At 45.7% G+C, this 15,822-nt stretch overlaps 1 protein-coding gene across 1 annotated transcript in view; it reads left to right on the plus strand.

Annotated features, from left to right (window-relative positions):
- The window catches only part of CHRNA7 (cholinergic receptor nicotinic alpha 7 subunit), a 140,961-nt gene extending 125,139 nt beyond the window's left edge, over nucleotides 1–15,822 (plus strand). The window contains exons 6-10 of the mRNA XM_003801019.2: nucleotides 2,550–2,717; nucleotides 3,288–3,482; nucleotides 4,406–4,492; nucleotides 8,444–8,553; nucleotides 14,861–15,822. Of these exons, the coding sequence (XP_003801067.1) occupies nucleotides 2,550–2,717; nucleotides 3,288–3,482; nucleotides 4,406–4,492; nucleotides 8,444–8,553; nucleotides 14,861–15,379 (1,079 nt within the window). The 3' untranslated portion in view covers nucleotides 15,380–15,822. The remainder of the gene's footprint in view (nucleotides 1–2,549; nucleotides 2,718–3,287; nucleotides 3,483–4,405; nucleotides 4,493–8,443; nucleotides 8,554–14,860) is intronic.

The following is a 15,822-nucleotide window of genomic DNA, read 5'->3' on the forward strand; positions in this document are numbered from 1 at the left end:
TGGCACACACACGCAGTCATAGTACACATGACACACACGCATAATAATAGTACACATGGCACACACACGCACTCAAATGGCACACACACGCAGTCATAGTACACACAGCACACACATATACAGCACACACACACATATGGCACGTACACTCGCACACACAGTACACACTAACACAAATTCACATTCATACCACGTACTCCACACACATCCCACATTCACTCTCACACACTCACAACACACAGTGTCTCCTGGAGGCATCCCCTATCTCTGGCCTCCTCATGCTTCTTGCTGCACAGGCCCAGCTTTGCCCTCCGGTGGCCCTGTGCATCCTCTTCCTGCCAGCAGGGGACAAGCATCCTGAGGGCAGAATCAGTATCTGCCCACTTGGGCTCCACCCAGACACACAGCTGAGGCAGGGAACTTGTGGAAGCACACACTTCCCATCATGTCTGCCCAGAGTGAAGAAGTCCAGCTGTGCAGCCGAGTTTTCTACCTCAAAGCAGGTGCTTTTGGCCGCTCCTCGGATCCACACCCCACGCATTTCTTTCTTCCGGCTGCCCCATGCACCCAAGCTGCAGGCTGAGCTTACATCACACACTCGGTCTTTTTCACCAGGCCTGAAATGGCAGCTTCCATTACAAGGGCTATTTTAGAAAACAGTCCCCCCTAGTCACCAGTATATGGGTGCTGCAGGTTGTTTTGAAGGCTTGAGGCTTTTTTCAGTCCCAGCAGCAGCAGCACCCTGGGTCCCATCCTCAGACTGTGTGTAGCAGGGCTCCATTCCTGAGTCCCCACTCAGCAGCCAGGGATCCTGGCCAGGACAGGACTGGGGACCTCCCAGCACTGTGGCCAGGCTGGGGGGCAGCAGCCCCAGCACCCGGGGGAGTGTAGACCTGATCTCACAAACTGCTCTGCCTGTCCTGAGGGGAGGGTGGATGATAGGGAGCATTTTGGGCACCAGCTTAGAGATGGAGACTTGATTGTAACATGACTCCCCCCCACATGTTTATTTTTTAACAGCTTTAATGAGGTAGAATTTACATATCATGAGTTTTAAAGGCATGATTCAACCATTTTAGTATATTTACAGAATTATGCAATCATTACTGCAGTCTCGATTTAGGACGCTCCCATCACCCCATGAAGATCCCTTCTGCCTGTTTGCAGTTAATCCCTGTTGCCATCGCCAGCCCCAGACAACCACTGATCTGCTTTCTGCTCTTCTCTAGAAATCTTCTATCTCGGGTGACTTCAGTTCACAGAGTTTTCTAACTTTCAAACAACATGGGTTTTGAGGGGTCAGGCCCATGACTGGTGAGAAGTGTCTTAATGACCCCAGAGTCTGATGAAGAATGGGTGCCCCAAATTACATCTAAAAGGACAGAATCTTGTATTCTCTTTTCCCAACTTGACTACAGAGTTGAGTCCTTCTTTTCAAGGTATTTAAGCCCCTTCTTCTATGAATTCTTTCCTTAATTCAGTAGCAGAAATTTACAGAGTGCCTAGCCAGTTCCCTGGGCACTGGGACATCTAAGTTATATGGCTTCCAGTGAGCTCCTATCTCTCTCTGGGTAGGGATGAGCACATGGGTTAAATCCCTGGAGTGGCCCCTCCAGCCTCCTCCGTGGCCCTCTGGGAAATACACTTCCACCTGTCCTAGCCTGGAATAGTTGTTTTTAGTGGAAACTCTGTCCTCTATTCAAGCACAGTCTCCTCAACTCAAACCTATCAGTTCTTATTCTGTTCTTAATATAGAATTTAAACCTGTTAAAATTCCAGTTTTAACTGGGAGATCGAGGTGGATGGATTGCCTGAGCTCACAGGTTCAAGACCAACCTGAGTCAGAGTGAGACCCCATCTCTACAAATAACTGGGTGTTGTGGTGGATGCCTATAGTCTCAGCTACTCAGGAGGCTTGGGCAAGAGGATCACTTGAGACCAAGAGTTTGAGTTGCTGTGAGCTATCATACCACAGCACTCTCCCAAGGGGGACAAAGTGAAACTCTGTCTCAAAAAAAAATTTTTTTTCTAGTTTTAACTAGAATTCTAGATTATATTTCTAGGTAATCAAATATCCTCCCACTTTTTAACCTAAAGAAAATGCCCATCCCTCCCTGCCAAACATACAAACACACACACACACACACACACACACCCTGCAACTCAGATTCAACTTTCATTACCTTCATCATTTTTATCAACTTCTCTGAGATTTTTTACACTGCTTAATTTTTCTCTTATTATTTATAGTCTGAAGACACTCATGGCAATTGCAAGTTTATGGAGTTATTTTTATTTTTGCAGAGAAAGTCCTTGAAATAGTCTTCTCTGACAGAGCTTGTCCATGAATTTTAAAAGATAGTGAAGGTGTAGGTGAGCTTCTGTTCTAGAGATTTTGCACCAAAACCCAAAAATACAAGCATGCAGTTTCCTCTGGACAGGGTGAGCTGCAGTTTGGACAGGTGGGACACGCGGGCAGAATTGCTTGGTGTTTTGAGCACATCTCCCCCAGCTTCTGATTTGCTCTTCCGTTTCCATCCCCCACGTAGGCATATTCAAGAGCTCCTGCTACATCGACGTGCGCTGGTTTCCCTTCGACGTACAGCAGTGCAAACTCAAGTTTGGGTCCTGGTCTTACGGAGGCTGGTCGCTGGATCTGCAGATGGAGGAGGCAGACATCAGTAGCTATATCCCAAACGGAGAATGGGACCTCGTGGGTAAGTGCGGCAAAGACACGAGGCGGCCTAAAGTTTGGCCTTTTCCACCGTCCATCTCAGTGTGAGCATGCATTGGATGTTGAAGCATTTTCCATAATTTACTGAGAACTGGATGATGAGAAACAGGAAATGGTGAGAAAACATGACACTTTCTAAGAGAAGCTTGCAACTATAGTGAGGCCACATTTAACAGATCGGCACCAGTGACGGGATCCCTACCTTATTCAGACCCACTCTGTTTCTAGAATCAGGTTGCACAATAAATTTCAGTCGATATATTTTTGACTATTTTCAAAAGAAAAACAATGACTACATTCATAACAGTTTAAATTGAGAGTGTATTGTTAATCATGTATTTCCAATCTGTCAAAAGAGAATTTACCCATTGCAGCACTGTCACTGAGACTCTTAAAAAAGCTCTATAATGGACCAGCAACGGTCTATTCAAACGATTACCCAATTCTTCAGCATTTAGCAAACCCCCAGGCGATGCTCCCGTGTGGCATACACGTCAGAATAAACATGGTGATTTGTTACACTCTAACCATGATTCCTGTTCTCTCCATGGAGGGATCCCTGGAAAGAGGAGCGAGAAGTTCTATGAGTGCTGCAAAGAGCCATACCCAGACGTCACCTTCACCGTGACCATGCGCCGCAGGACCCTCTTCTACGGCCTCAACCTGCTCATCCCCTGTGTGCTCATCTCTGCCCTCGCTCTGCTGGTGTTCCTGCTCCCCGCTGACTCAGGAGAGAAGATCTCCCTGGGTCAGTGCCTGCATCTCTGGTTGGAGCCTGGGACTGGAGGCCCTTCTTTGAAGTCAGCTCTGCAGGGCTCAGTGCAGACAGTGCAGGGACAAGTCAGGGTCCCAGGGGCCTGTGTGGCTCATCACATATGGACCTCCCGACCCAGGGGTCTCCAGGACACCAGAGGCTCCTGATTTCATGCTCAGTGCCCTCCTGAGGTTACTGTGGGATCCTTAGATCCTCTCCCCTACTGGAAGCTTAATGATTTCAGGGATGGGCCAGCTCAATTGATTCTGCCCTGAGAGGGCTGTGCTTTCTCCCCTCCTGCTGCCCCACCTGTTCCTTGATGGCCACTGGTCAGCATTCAGTGTGGATAGGTAATGGTTTGGCACAATGTCAGCTTGCATGTGTATGATGCTGGACACAGGGACATCCCAGTGATCACTCCCATGTCACAGGAAGGTTGGAAGACTAAGATTTCACGTGGTGAAGTAAAGAGCTATGAAAGGTCACATGCAGCATGTGGTAGAAATCACACTGGAGCATGGTCAAGGTCACGGCTTTGAGTAGCAAACTCGAGCCCTGGTGAATCCAGGTCTTCTCACCACGTGTTCTCTCACTGCGTGAAAACCACCTCTCAGTACTAACGCAGTAAGGAACATGGGAGGTAATTGTGCTCAGTTAAATAATATTCCATTTGTGTTGACCTTCCCCAAAATTCTGGCTCCTCAGCTTGTCTCCATCAGGAGGGCAGACAAGCTTGCCTCCTTCACAGACTCTGCCTGGGAGAACATACATGCCCACGTGCAGAAAAACCATGCCTACCAGAATGTTCCCCGGCACTTCCCTAGTTGTTGGAGTCTCAGGTTAGGAATCCCTGTTAGACAAAATCTGGGCCTTCTTGCCTGTTTTTTCTAAGGACCCACTATGTGTTTATGTTTTAGGGATAACAGTCTTACTCTCTCTCACCGTCTTCATGCTTCTGGTGGCTGAGATCATGCCAGCAACATCTGACTCCGTGCCATTGATAGGTAAGGCAAGAGCTGGAATCCTCTCTTAAAGATAAGTGTTAAAGAGTGCCTGGGATTTCCTGGCAGATGGCCTGAAAGACAGGTGGCTGTACTGTACCCATGTTCTCAGAGGGGTTGATATGCTGTGACTATTCAAAGAGTGACCCATGGCTTCTAGTCACCTGGGCCCAAGTAAGAGAAATGGGGGTAGGGAGGTGCCTGTGGCTCAAAGGAGTAGGGCGCCAGTCCTATATTCCGGAGGTGGTGGGTTCAAACCGGGCCCCAGCCCCGGCCCAAAAAAACCGCAAAAACAAAAGAGAAAGGGGGGTGGTCTGGCCTTGTAGTTTTATTTTTAACTTGCAGAAATGTCCGTCTTCCCTCCATAATTCTCCACCTCACACTTGCTTTGAAGCCAGATATTTTACCATTAGAAATGCATTATTGTTGCTTAACCTAAAGTTTCTCCACAAAACCTTTGTTTAAAAGGGGGAAACACACACTTCAACTCTTAGCAACATTGTTTCCCAAGATAACACAAAGTCTCTGTATAAATGAAAAGTCTCTGGGGAAAGATGAGTGGGACAAATACCCTACGCCTTCTGCCTAGGGAGGGCAAAAACAAGGAGAGTCTTCGTCCTGGTTGGTGGTCAGGGATGGGACTAGAAATGCAGTCTGTGATCAAGCTGGTTGGCCCCTGCTACCTGAGGCCATCCTGAGTGGCTAACTAGGGATAGGTTGCCGTGGAGAGCTTTGCATGGATACCCCCGCGTTAAGGAACCAAGCAGCCAAGGCCTTTCTTTGTGGAGCTCCCTGACGTGCAATATTTAGGCCAGAGAAACTGTTGGTCTGAGAAGCCTTTGTGGTTTTATTTCTTTTGGTCCCATCCAGACAGGGAGGGGCCCCGTTCTTGCTACCTTCCAACGTTGCTTTCCATAGAGACTTGAAACAACAACTGCCTGTGCTAGGCCTGTTGCCAGGCCTTGTCTGGACTGAGGAATCTCCAGGGAGGACTTGATCAATGCCCAGCCCACATCTGGAAGGACAGGATGTTATTCACACATCACCTTTGCTGCCCTCTGGCCATGCAATTCTCTGACCCTGGCTATTGTATTAGTTTAGCCTGCTCAGGCTTCACTAACAAGATACCACAGAGGGTGGCTGAAACAACAGCAACTCACTTTCTTTTTTTTTTTTTTTTTTTTTTTTTTTTTATTAAATGATAGCTGTATACATTAATGCAAACATGGGGTACAGTGTAGTGTTTTCATATACATTTTGAAATACTTTCATCAAGCTGGTTCACATAAATTTCATGTCACTTTCTTACACTTCTGGAGGCTGTAGATCAAGGTGCCACTCAGGTGTTTGCTGATGGCCACCTTCATGATGTTTTGTCCCCTGGTGTCTCTCTGTGTCTCCAATTTTCCTCTCTTGTTTGTAAGGACACCAGATTGGATTAGGGCCCACCATAGTAACCTAATTTTAACATAATTTCTTCCAATCCTGTTTCTAGATATAGTCATATTCTGGGGTACTGGGACTTAGGGCTTTGGCATATGAATTTTTGATGGGGCGTAGTTCAATGGCTAACAGTCACAGTTTGACCCAGTCTCCTTCCCTTTCACAGAGGGCCCTGGTGCTAACGTTAAGTCCCACATGTGTTCCTCTGACTGAGTGCTTCCCAGGGACCTCTTGGTCTCTGTAGGAGGCCAGTGAGTTCCTTCCTGGCCTGAGGGCAGGTGGTGGTGTAAGCTGGGTGTGGGCTTCTGTACCATGAAGCTTTCTGCCTACACTCAGGCCCCTTGAAGGGGCAACCACACCCAAGGTCTAATACTCAAGAGTTGCCAGTTATGGTGGGTGATGGTGACTCATGCCTATAATCCTAGCACTCTGGGAGGCTGAGGTGCATGAATTGCCTGAGCTCACGAGTTTGAGACCAGCTTGAGCAAGAGTGAGAACCCATCTCTAGAAATAGCTGGGCATTGTGGTGGGTGCCTGTTGCTACTTGGGAGGTTGAGGCAAGAGAATCTCTTGATCCCAAGAGTTTGAGGTTGCTGTGAGCTATGACACTATGGCACCCTATTGAGAGGAATGAAGTAAGACTCTGTCTCAAAAATAAATAAATAAAAATAAATAAAATATTCTGACCTCTTTAAAAAAAAAAAATAGTTGCCAATTAAAACCACCTTCTCTATGCCAGCCTGGGCCAGGTTTTCTCCTAGATCTTGCCCATATTATCCCTAATTCTTGCACTAATCCTACAAGGAAGGGCTTTTTGCTGAACTGAGTTCTGACTTCTGTAACATATTACCAGAGCCTGGGTGGCTTCAACAACACATATGTCTTTCTTATAGTCCTGGGGGCTGGGAATCAGAGGTGGGGGTGCCAGCATCAGGTTCTGGTGAGGGTCCACTTCCCGTTTAAAGGTAACTGTTTTCTTTCTGTGGCCCCACATGGCAGAAAGAGAGCTAATTATCTCCTTGGCTTCTTTTTACAAAAGGCACCAGTTCCATTGGTAAGGGCTCCATCCTCAGGGCATACTCACCTCAGAAAAACGCTATTTCCCTCCTTACACAGCAGACACTCCTGATAGAGATGTGCATGTTTTCTCCCACGCAGACCGATTCTTCCCACCAGCTGGGCATGCAACAGCTCAGTGCAGTGCTGACACTGGCTAGAGCTAGGGCAGACCCACAGACTGCGCTCACTGCCTGTGGCCACAAGTCTCAGCTCCCCAGGCTTCTACCCATCCTGGGGTTCTGTCACTTGCTAGAGCAGCTCACAGAAGACATATCATTTATAAAGGACATTACAAAGGACACAGATGACCAGCCAGATGGAAGGGGTACTTTGTGTGTGGGAAGGGGTAAGGACCTTCCATGCTTCTCTGGGCTTCCCACCCACCGGGCACCTCTGTAAGTTCAGCAACCAGCTGCTCTCTGGACCCTGTCATTTGGGGGTTGTAAGGAGACCACATCATTCTCTGCTTCCCAGAGGTCAAAGCAAGCCATCTCTAATGCTAATGTTGGTTCCTTTGGCAACTGGCCCCCATCCTGAGTAGCTCCTGGGTAGCTCCTGGCTCCTGGGTAGCCACCAGTCATCTTATTAGCCCACAGAAGGACACGTGACTTGGAGATTCAGTGGTTTTAGGAGCTGTGTGCCAGGAAATGTGAGGAGGTCAGTTATTATAGATTACAATGTGGCACCTCCCCAAGACTCCAGTCCCCTCTCACTGGGACTATGGTTCTAACATGAATTTTGTAGGGACACACACATTCAGTCCTCTGCACTATTCCCTTTGAAGAACTTGAGGTCCAGAGAGGCTGAGTGGCCAGTCCCAGCTCCCCGCCCACTGCAGGGTGACCGGGACTGGGAATTTCTCACATGTTCCTGCTGTTTCTCTCCTGGGCCTAGATGGAGATACCCAGGCCCCAGCCAAGTGAAAGCTGAGGTTCCAGCCCTGAAAAGTCACTGTCACTGTCCTCTTTGTCAAGCTAGACAGCTGGCACCCTCACCCTGCATCTCAGGAGATGGAGGTGGACTCATTTCCCAGACTAACACCCTAAGTGTGCAGGGCTGATAGGGCAGCCTGTGGTCCCCAGGTTTTCCCCTGTCATACCCTCAGATCACATCTGAGGCTGGCAGTCATGGTGGTGCCCACACTCTTCCTGTCCAGTGATACTTACGGTAGCAGCCCTGTCACCATCCTTCCAGTTACTGTTAGTTCTCAGTGACAGACAAGGAAGACAGAGGGCCTGGGAGTGGGATTAGTGAGGCAAGGCCACACTGCGAGTGGGCGCTCAGACCACACAGGCTACTTTCTGCCCGCCCGGAATGTGGGTGGTAGGCTGCAGGCCTAGCCAGCACCTGGGCACCACTGCACCCTGAGGTCCCCATGGCAGGGTACACCTGTCCTGTAACTTTGAGGACCGGGGGAGCCCTCGGGTCTCACCTCATGTCTTCTCTCCACAGCCCAGTACTTTGCCAGCACCATGATCATCGTGAGCCTGTCTGTGGTGGTGACAGTGATCGTGCTGCGGTACCACCACCATGACCCTGATGGGGGCAAGATGCCCAAGTGGGTATGTTCCTCCTGCCCCTCCCTAAGGGGCGCTCTTCCTGTATCAAGCAAAATCTGGCATTTCTAAACAAAGAGTTTTATCTTCACATGTCTTCACCATCTGCTTGTATTTGCATCAAGTGTAGTTATAACGAGCATGCTCCTTAGTGACACGGCTTGTGCTCCAGCACTGGAGTCACATACTGCTGGACACAGCTGTGAGGTGTGATGGGCATTTCATCACCCTCCAGGCATGGGAGTTTCTCAGCCTCCTAAACATTCATTGTGCAATAATTTACAGTTATCCAATGCTAACTTAGGAAAGATTGCTTTTTATAAAATTGCTTTCTAAAGTTACTGTTTGCTCTCAGAAATTATTTTTTCCCATCACACACTAAATAAAGACCTTCAGCATTAATGAGAGCTCAGCCTACTGGTAAATGGTGGCATCTCTCACAGATCACATGACTGAAGTGCCTGAGGCCTATTCTGAGAAGGCTGCTCCTTAAAATGCCGGGGTACATTTGCACACATTTACCCCCATTCTTGTCTGAATTCTCTATACCTTGACACATGTAGGCTAGACATCAGGCCAAGCTGCTAGCTGGGGCCGTGTGTGTGTGTGTGTGTGTGTGTGTGTATGTGTGTGTGTGAGAGAGAGAGAGAGTATGTGTGTGAGTGTGTGTGTCTGTCGCTCTGTCTGAAGCAGGTAATATTACATATTTACCGTATCACAAGTCAAAATAAAGGTAACCATAAGCAATCCTGCTCCCGTTCCTGCCCCTCCCCCTACATCTGTCACCAGTACTGATATGCATTTTGAGAATTCTCTCCTTTTCCTTCCAGTGTTTATTTATGCAAATATGAAAATATAAACACTTATTTTTATTTCTTGTAATTATTTTGACGGATGGGAAAATGATGGAATTAAGATACAAAATAACCATTTTTAATGACCTGGAGCCCTCTCCTGCTCCAGAATAATCTTAATTAAGAACATATGCTAATTATTCACCTCTCAGCATAAAAGCTTATTAAAACCAATTGGCTGCAAATGAAAGATGAAGCTTATGCCTCTCTCCTGCTTTATATAGCACGTGGCATTTTTCCCTTTCCTTCCAATGTGTATTTGAAACATAAACAGCCTCTGAGGGGCTTTTATTATGATCTGTTACCATGAGGAAGTCCCCGCCGGGTGCAGTGGCATTATATGACATTTGCACAGCTAGAAACAAAATTGTAGCCTAACAGAAGAGGTCATGAGCACAGTTTGAAAAGTGCCAGGAGGATGATTTTATCTCTTGAGATGCTTCAGCTTTAAAAACTAATGATTCAGGCCATGGGACTCAAAACTGACTTGGCGGTATGGATCGTAAGAGCTTGAGATATGCACCAGGGGACACATGCAGACCCCCAGGTGGTGGGGGCAGAAGTGCCTGCTGCTGCCCAGCACCTCAGGGGCACTGCTCCGCTGTGTTCAGACACACTTAACTGCCCAGCAGTCTCCCTGCAAATCTGCCTCCCAGAGGGGGCTGGGGCTAAAGTCCTAGGATTTTGAAATGAATCTCATGGACTCTTTTACACATGAGGCAGTGGACGTCTAATCAAGGTGTTAAGTGACATAACAGCTCGCTCACTATATATCCTTGAGCCAATTTATTAGCTTTTGAGCCTCAGTTTGTCTGCTGGAAAGTAGGGGTATGAAACACTTCACAGAGGCCAGGGGGTGAGGTGAAGACGCATCTCATGAACCTCGTACAGAGGGCCCAGCCCATACACCAGACAGTGTGTCTGTGCCCCTCCAAGGTTAGCAGACCTGGCTTTTCCCAAATACACAGATTGCAAAGAGTTGTCTTTACAGCCGCAATGGGACTGGCCTGATGCTTTCTTATCCGTTCGTCACCTGTTTCCAGACCTGTTTGCTGCCGTTATCTTCGAGACGATGTCATGAAAAGATTACCCAGAATGAAATCCCTGCAGACGTGATCTTTCCCACTACTGTCTGTCTGCAGTACAGATGCAATATATGTACCTGCTAGGTTGCTGATGAAGTTTCCCCATCATCATAAAACAAAATGTAGATACAATCAGGAGCTAGAGAATTTCAGGGAAAGGGTCCACTTCTTACACATTTATTTACATTTATCTAGATATGCTTTCAAGGGTCTTTTTTGTTTGTTCTTAAACCTGGATTTAGGCTTCTGATCTCTCCTGTCTTTTCATGAGAGGCAAAAGCATTATAAACTCTCAGGGAGGTTTTTTTTCTCTAGCTGCTCCCATGCATGCCCTGTGTGTAGGCATCATATGTTTATAAGACACTTTAGAACGGAGCTTACCAAACTATAGCCCCAGTGGCCAAATGCAGCCTCCTGTTTCTGTAAACAAACTTCTATGAGAAAACAGCCATACCTATCACTGGCAGGTTTTCCATGTGTGCTACGGCAGTAGGTTGAGTAGTCTGGCAGAGACCTTGGAGGGGTGTCCAACCTTTTTGCTTCTCTGGTCCACACATTAAATACACAAACACAAAATCCCATGACAGGAAAAAAGAAAAAGGTCCATGCATAATTTTCATGATCTCTGCCACCAAAGATAAACAAAAACATCCTCACATAATCTGCATGTGGCTCCTGGGCATTGGGTTGGACATCCCTGCTGGATATTTACTATCTGGTCTTTTCAGGAAAAGTACTTTGGTCTTCATTTTAATGATTTAGGTTAGAAGTTCCTAAACTTCCTTGTTCACAGCACATTAGAATCTCAGGAATTTTTTCGCACATCCCTTAGGCCAAAAGAAATGATACCTAATGCTCTCTTCATAAAAGAGATCAAAACAACTTCAGTATTTGTGTTTCAACAGTGTCGGGGACAGCGTGGCCTCTCAAATCTTGGTATCAGATTGGAGACCACTGCCTTCATTTTCTGTTTCACATGGACTTCTCAGTACTTGGTTTTATATCAGGGCAACTGTGGCCATCAGAGTTGCAAAGATAGGTTGCCATTGCAAGGGATGTGGTGATCTCACAGTAGAAGCCTGTACTGTGATGTCTGATGGATGTCCTGGAGTTGCCCTTGAACATTTACCATCTTCCAGGCACTCCCGTGAGCTTGCCATCACCTTCCAGAGCACCTAACACATAACCTGGGAGCCCGTGTTAGGTCCAATGGTCCCATGGTTACAGATGAGGAAGGATCAGCAAGGAGAGTGACGTGCCTTCTTTACACAGCTCAGGGGCCCTGTTACCAAGGCAGTCTTCTCATCTCACAGGCTGTCTTCCCCGAGACTGCAGTGCGCCTGCCCCCGTGAAAAATTCAGCTTGTTTCCAGGGTGATTGTAAGGGTTTTATTCTGGCCTCAAATTTGACTCAGCTACCTCTAAATGCACAAGCATTGGTGTGTGTGCAGGATTAGCTGAGAGAAGATGGAGTTTGTTATCCCCAGGATCGATGAAATGGGACCTTTTATTTTTCTGGACAATTTCAAAAATATTTTTTTTTGTTTCAAAATATTAAGGGGTTTCAAATGTTTTGTCACATGGATAGCTTTTATAATGCTTGAGTCAGGGAAGTAAGTACACCCATCACTCTAACAGTGTTCATTGCACCTGTTAAGTAGGTTTTTACCCCTTCCCTCCACTTCCTTTGTCCTTTTGATTTCTGGTAATTTTTACTTCTTTTTGTGCCCATGTTTGTCCATAAATTAGTTCTAAATTATTAGAGAGTGCTTGTTTGTCCATTTTCAAAATACTTAGGATAAAGTTCCCCAGTTCCATCCAGATTGCTGCAAAAGACATTATTTAATCTCTTTTTATGGCTGAGTAGTACTCTATGGTATAGGTAGAACATATTTGTTAATTTACTCATGAATTAATGAGCCCCTGGGTTGATTCCACACCTTTGCAGTTGTGAATTGTGCTGCAATAAACATTGGAGTGCAAGTGTCTTTGCAATAAAATGATTTCTTTTCATTTAAGTAGATACTCAGTAGTGGGATTGCTGGATCAAATGATAAGTTTACATCTCATTACTAATTTCCACAGCGGTTGTACTAACTTGCAGTCCCATCAATAACATATAAGCGTTCGTTTCTTGTTGCATCCACGCCAGCATCTATTGTTTGTGGACTTTAATGAAAGCCATTCTGACAGGGTACGGTGATATCTCATTGTGGCTTTCATATGCATTTCCCTGATGATTAGTGACATTTTTTCATGTTTGTTGGCTTTGTGTCTATCTTCTTTTGAAAAGCCTTTGTTCATGTCTTTTGCCCAGTTTTTTAATGGGGTTATTTTTTTTTTTTTTCTTGCTGATTTATTTGAGCAAGTGGAGTCTGAATATTAGCCCTTTATTTGAAAGTAACCAAGTCCCGTTTATTTATTTTTGTTACTGCTGTAAGTGCTTTTGAAGTCTTAGTCATAGATTCTTTGTCTGAGTCAGTATCTATAAGAGTTTTTCCTACATTTTCTTTTAGAATTTATGGTTTCATACCTTATTATTAAAAGTCTTTTATCCATCTTGAATTAATTTTTGTGAGTGTTGAGAGAACTGGATTGTGTTTCATTTTTCTGCATATGCCTATCCAGTTTTCCCAGGATCATCTACTGAGTAGAGCTTCTTTTGCCCAGTGTATATTGTTGTCTGCTTTGTCAAAGATCAGCTGGTTGTATGTGGATGGTCTTGTATCTGGGTTCTCTCTTGTGTTTTATTGGTCTGTTTCTCTATTTTTGTACCAGTGCCATGCTGTTTTGGTTACTATAGCCTTGTAGAATAGTTTGAAGTCTGATAATGTGATGCCTCCAGGTTTTTCATTTTGGTTCCAAACAAAGCATAGAATTATTTTTTTCTAGGTCTGTGAAATAAGACATTGGCATTTTGATGAGGATTACATTGAATCTATAAATCACTTTGGCCAGTATGGACATTTTAACAATGTTGATTCTACCACTCTGTGAGCATTATGTGTTTTCCCATTCATTTGGGTCATCTGTGATTTCTTTCCTCAGTGTTTCATAATTTTCCTTGTGGAGATCTTTCACACCTCCTGGGTTAAGTGTATCCTTCAGTATTTTATTTTCTTTGTGGCTATTTTGAACAGTACTGAGTCTTTGATTTGATTCACAACTTGACTGTTAACTAGTATATATTTAATAGAAATGCTGTCGATTTGTGTACATTGATTTCATAACAAGAGATTTTGGTGAATTTATTTATCAATTCCAGGAGTTTCTTGGTAAAGTGTTTGGGATTTTCTAGACCTAAGATCATGTTATTCATGTTATCAATGAAAAGTGATCGTTTGAACTCCCCCTATTTGATTAGAGTATCCTTTATTTCTTTCTTTCTCTTGTCTGATTGCTTTGGTTAGAGCATGCAGTACTATGTTGAATAGAAGCAGGTCAGTGGGCACCGTTACCTTGCTCTAGTTCTTAGGAGAAGTGCTTTCATCTTTTGCCCATTAGGTATAATATTGGCTGTGAGTTTATCGTATATGACTTTAATCATTTTAAGAAACGTGCCTTCTATGATTGGTTTGGATTTGGCTCTCATCATGAAAGGTGCTGGATTTTGTTGAATGCTTTCTTAGCAGCTATTGAGATGATCATAGGGTCTTGGTTTTTGCTTCTGTTTATATAGTGAATCCTGTTTATTATTTCCTCAATAATTCTCTCAAATGTGTTTCTAGCCCTGTGCTTTTTCTTCTTCACCATCAGGAATGCCTATGGTTCTTATATTTGGCTGTTGTACGTAATCACATTTTTTGTAGCCTTTGTTTGTTTCTCTTGACTCTTTGTTCTTTATTTTTGACTGGGTTAATTCTAAAGAATTATCTTTAAGCTTTGAAATTCTTTTTTCAACCTGATCTAGTTTATTCTTAAAGTTTGCCACTGTATTTCCTTAAATGAATTTTTCATTTCTAGAAGTTCTAGTTTTTTTAAATTTCAGATTAATGTGCAGGTACAATGATTAGGTTATATTATTTGCATTTGTTAGGTAATGTCGCATTTGAGCCCTTGACCCAGAGGGTGCGCTGTACATCTTAACATCATCCACATTAGGTGAGAGCCCACCAGACCCCCTCTCTCCTTCCCTCTCCTTATTCCTCTCACTTGAATTCAGTTGTGTTTTTCTCTTGTGTGTGCAGGTAGTTGTCTATGAAGAACGTTCTTCTTAGTAAAGTATCATGAGATTGGGAAAGCAAGTAGCCAACATACTCAATACCAATATGAAATCTATTTTTTTATATGTCCATTTCTTCAGTGAATTTTTCATTCATTTACAGGATCCTGTTGCTGTCAGGATAAGCTGATGTTTGTTCTCTTGTCTCCCCAGACCAGAGTCATCCTTCTGAACTGGTGTGCATGGTTCCTGCGCATGAAGCGGCCGGGGGAGGACAAGGTCCGCCCTGCCTGCCAGCACAAGCAGCGCCGCTGCAGCCTGGCCAGCGTGGAGATGAGCGCTGTGGCCGCGCCGCCAGCCAGCAACGGGAACCTGCTGTACATCGGCTTCCGAGGCCTGGATGGCATGCACTGCGCCCCGACCCCGGACTCTGGGGTTGTGTGCGGCCGCATGGCCTGCTCCCCCACACACGACGAGCACCTTCTGCATGGTGGGCAGCCCCCCGAGGTGGACCCAGACCTGGCCAAGATCCTAGAGGAGGTGCGCTACATCGCCAACCGCTTCCGCTGCCAGGATGAGAGCGAGGTGGTGTGCAGCGAGTGGAAGTTCGCGGCGTGTGTGGTGGACCGCTTGTGCCTCATGGCCTTCTCCGTCTTCACCATCATCTGCACCATCGGCATTCTGATGTCCGCGCCCAACTTCGTGGAGGCCGTGTCCAAAGACTTTGCTTAACCAAACCCCATTCTTGATGTGCAGGAAACACAGAGGGGCAGAGACTTTCTGGCTTGGTGGGAGTTTGGGGTGCTGATCCCTCAGCAGTATTAAACTAGGCTATTCTGATGTCTCCTTCTTGCTGTCAGTCTTGTTGGCTGTGGCTTCTGTGTTACTTTAGGTAATAGGGTCTCCGTACCTTTCTGTTGAATCCTCTCAGATGTGCTAACTGATGCCTGTGGCACGTCCTTACGGTTGGTCAGCAGGGTCACTGAGAGGTCATTTTGCCCATTTTCCTGCCTCTGGAAGAGCTTTCCAGGGAGTCCCAACTGCTCCTGACTGCTCAGGGGAGCTGTACAGGTGGTCTGCATGCCTGCATGCCGTTGCCATGAGGGCTACGGGAACATTCTACCTGCGCTCTTGCCTGTGTACAAATCTAGATCGGAACTAATAATAAAGCAGAC

This window comes from Otolemur garnettii, unplaced genomic scaffold, assembly GCF_000181295.1.
Source record: "Otolemur garnettii isolate 467f Iridium unplaced genomic scaffold, OtoGar3 scaffold00194, whole genome shotgun sequence".
Taxonomy (NCBI): domain Eukaryota; kingdom Metazoa; phylum Chordata; class Mammalia; order Primates; family Galagidae; genus Otolemur; species Otolemur garnettii.